Source organism: Triticum aestivum, chromosome 2B (assembly GCF_018294505.1).
Source record: "Triticum aestivum cultivar Chinese Spring chromosome 2B, IWGSC CS RefSeq v2.1, whole genome shotgun sequence".
Lineage (NCBI taxonomy): Eukaryota > Viridiplantae > Streptophyta > Magnoliopsida > Poales > Poaceae > Triticum > Triticum aestivum.
The window spans coordinates 741,260,208-741,262,717 of record NC_057798.1 but is presented as its reverse complement, the minus strand read 5'-3'; the positions used below and the strand labels follow the sequence as shown (position 1 = coordinate 741,262,717).

The 2,510-nt window shown below is 54.6% G+C and overlaps 1 protein-coding gene across 1 annotated transcript; it reads right to left on the bottom strand.

The window, feature by feature from the left end:
* Positions 1 to 463: 463 nt before the first annotated feature.
* LOC123047084 (putative serine/threonine-protein kinase-like protein CCR3) lies at positions 464 to 2,224 on the bottom strand. The gene is made up of 2 exons (XM_044470579.1): positions 1,668 to 2,224; positions 464 to 1,585 (listed from the first exon to the last, which is right to left on the bottom strand). Exons 1-2 carry the CDS (start codon positions 2,142 to 2,144, stop codon positions 632 to 634), a joined length of 1,431 nt encoding a protein of 476 aa, XP_044326514.1. The 5' UTR covers positions 2,145 to 2,224; the 3' UTR covers positions 464 to 631.
* Positions 2,225 to 2,510: the final 286 nt, after the last annotated feature.

Genomic DNA, 2,510 nt, shown 5'->3' with positions numbered 1-2,510 from the left:
AAATATTTTAAAATAACATGATATATTATTCTTGGTACTTGCCAGTATTTTTGAATGTAACTGGTATATGCTTTTTTATTGAAAACAGGCATTGAGAAAACAACAACAATGGATTACACTCTCCTAGCTACGTAGGGTGCACGTTTGAATAATCATGTTCTACGACTAGTCGATCAGGGTTTAAATCTTGGTGCTCGCATTTATTTCTGGATTTATTTCAGGATTTTCGGCGATGCGCATTTAGTGGGAGGAGATGTTCCCGTTGACGACGAGGTGCCTATGGTTACTTCGTAAATTCAAGATGATATACCGGCTCAGTCTTTCGGAGGTGCTCATATGGGTAGGGTGTGCGTGTGTGCTTCATAGGGTGAGTGTATGCGCGTGTATATGAGCGCTTGTGTCTGTATTGGTGTTCAAGAAAAATTATTGCAAAGCTTATCATTCAAATTATGTGTGAGCAATCTAAAAGCAAAAACAAAGAATTATAAGTTCACAACAGTATATTTCATTTGAGCACCAAACAAACCGGCCGATCGAGACGTCCATTCTAACTAGACCATGTTTACAAGCTAAAGGTACGTATCGTTGTGACGCAGTTTACGTCTTGGCGAGTCATCATCGCTAGCTGGCTCTAATAGCTTTGCTTAGGCTCATCGCTGTCTATGAGCCCGAGCGCCGCCTCGAGGTTGGTCACCACGTTTGACATGGCGGGGCGGTCCTGTGGCTGTGGCCACAGACAGCGTGCTGCCGTGTAGGCCACGAGCTTCAGCGCCTCCATCTGCCCCGGGGTCGGCGCCGGCGACGGGCGCCGGTCCAGCACAGACCCCAGGTCCCCCCTCTCGATGATCGGGGCAGCAAAGCCAACCAAGGTGTTCGGGTCCTTGCTCTCCCAGCTAGGCGGCCTACCGGTCAGCAACTCCAGCATGACGACGCCAAAGCTGTACACGTCGCTCGCCGGACTCACACGCCGCGTGCGGTGGTACTCCGGATCGATGTACCCCAACGTGCCGGCGACCTCCCCGACGAGCTGGCCGTCGGTCGTCGGCTCTTGCAAAACCGCCGCGCTGAAGCCGGACACGCGGGCCGCCCAGCTCTCGTCCAGAAGGATGCTCGACGAGCTGACGTTGCGGTGGATGATCCGCGGAGTGGCCACGCGGTGCAGGTGGTCGATGGCCCTGGACGCGCCCAGCAGCGCCAGGACACGCGCCTTCCAGGACGACGTCACGGGCGACGCAAAGCCGCCGCCCTGCAGGTGGTCCCTGAGCGTGCCGTTGCTCGTGTGCTGGTACTGGTAGACGAACATGCGATCGTCGTCCTCCGCGCACCAGCCCACGAGGTGCACGACGTGGTCGCGACGGAGGTGGCAGAGGGTCTCGAGCTCCGCCACGAAGGCACCCTCTTGTTCGTGGCGTTGCTGCCCGTGATTCTTCAGGCTCTTCACCGCCACCTCCAGGCCGTCGTGAAGACGACCCTTGTACACCGTTCCGGAGACGTCCTCGCTGAGCACATGGCCGAAGTTTCCGGTCAAGACCGCGATCTCCGCCGACGCGAACTCCACAGTTGCATACTGGACCATCGCAGGCTCCTATGGAAGACGATGGTTTAATTAAGCTGCAAAACCAACAAGATGAAAATGGTTCTTCTCACTGTGGTGGATATGTACGTACCTGCAGCTGCGCAGAAGCACATCCAACAACCATTGTTGGCGCTACTGGTAAAAGAACGCTGGTGGGATTCGGAGGACAGATCTGGTCGAGGCGGCGGGTAATGGAGATATGGCTGAGCAAGGGGATGAGGATGAGGTGGGAGTCGATCCTGCGGTTGACTTCCCTGAACCTCTCTGCCTGGTCGTCGGCGTACAAGAACTTCCTGCGCGCGCTCCATTTCTGGCAAGCGACGACGAGATCGTGCGCCTCCTGGAGCGTGTGGCCCAGCCCGGCCAGCGGCTGCGCCACCGCCGGGTCCTGCAGCTGCAGCAGCAGGTCGCCGATCACGGATACGCGGCTCGCGAGATTCTTGCACTCCAGCTTGTTCTGCCGGGCAGTCTCCGCCGCCCCGGTGATCTTCGTGACCAGCCCGTGGACGTACAAAGCCAGCTGGGCCACCGTCGCCAAACCCGCCAGACTCGCCGTCGTGGCCGCCATGGCAGATGGCACCAGGCTGCACTGTATACCAACTAGCAAACGGTAATTAGTACTGCAGTCAAGCCACAGACCCACGAGAAGAAGAGGTGGATATACGTAGAACCCCGATAACGCGTGTATGGTCGCTAACTCGCTATGGGTCGCTGCCTCGTAGGACGGCCGGGTCGTCGCCCACTCCGCGTTATGGTACTCCGCATTATTTCTCCATATATCTAGGATTAATTATAAAAAACTATCACTATTCTCCGATGGTGTTGATTTGTTTTTTCTTCCATAATTTTAGTCAAATTTTACAAAGTCTAACTTAAAATAAAACTAATATGCAATGTATTTGAAAATGAAGGAAGTACTTTGTTAACTGAGTCT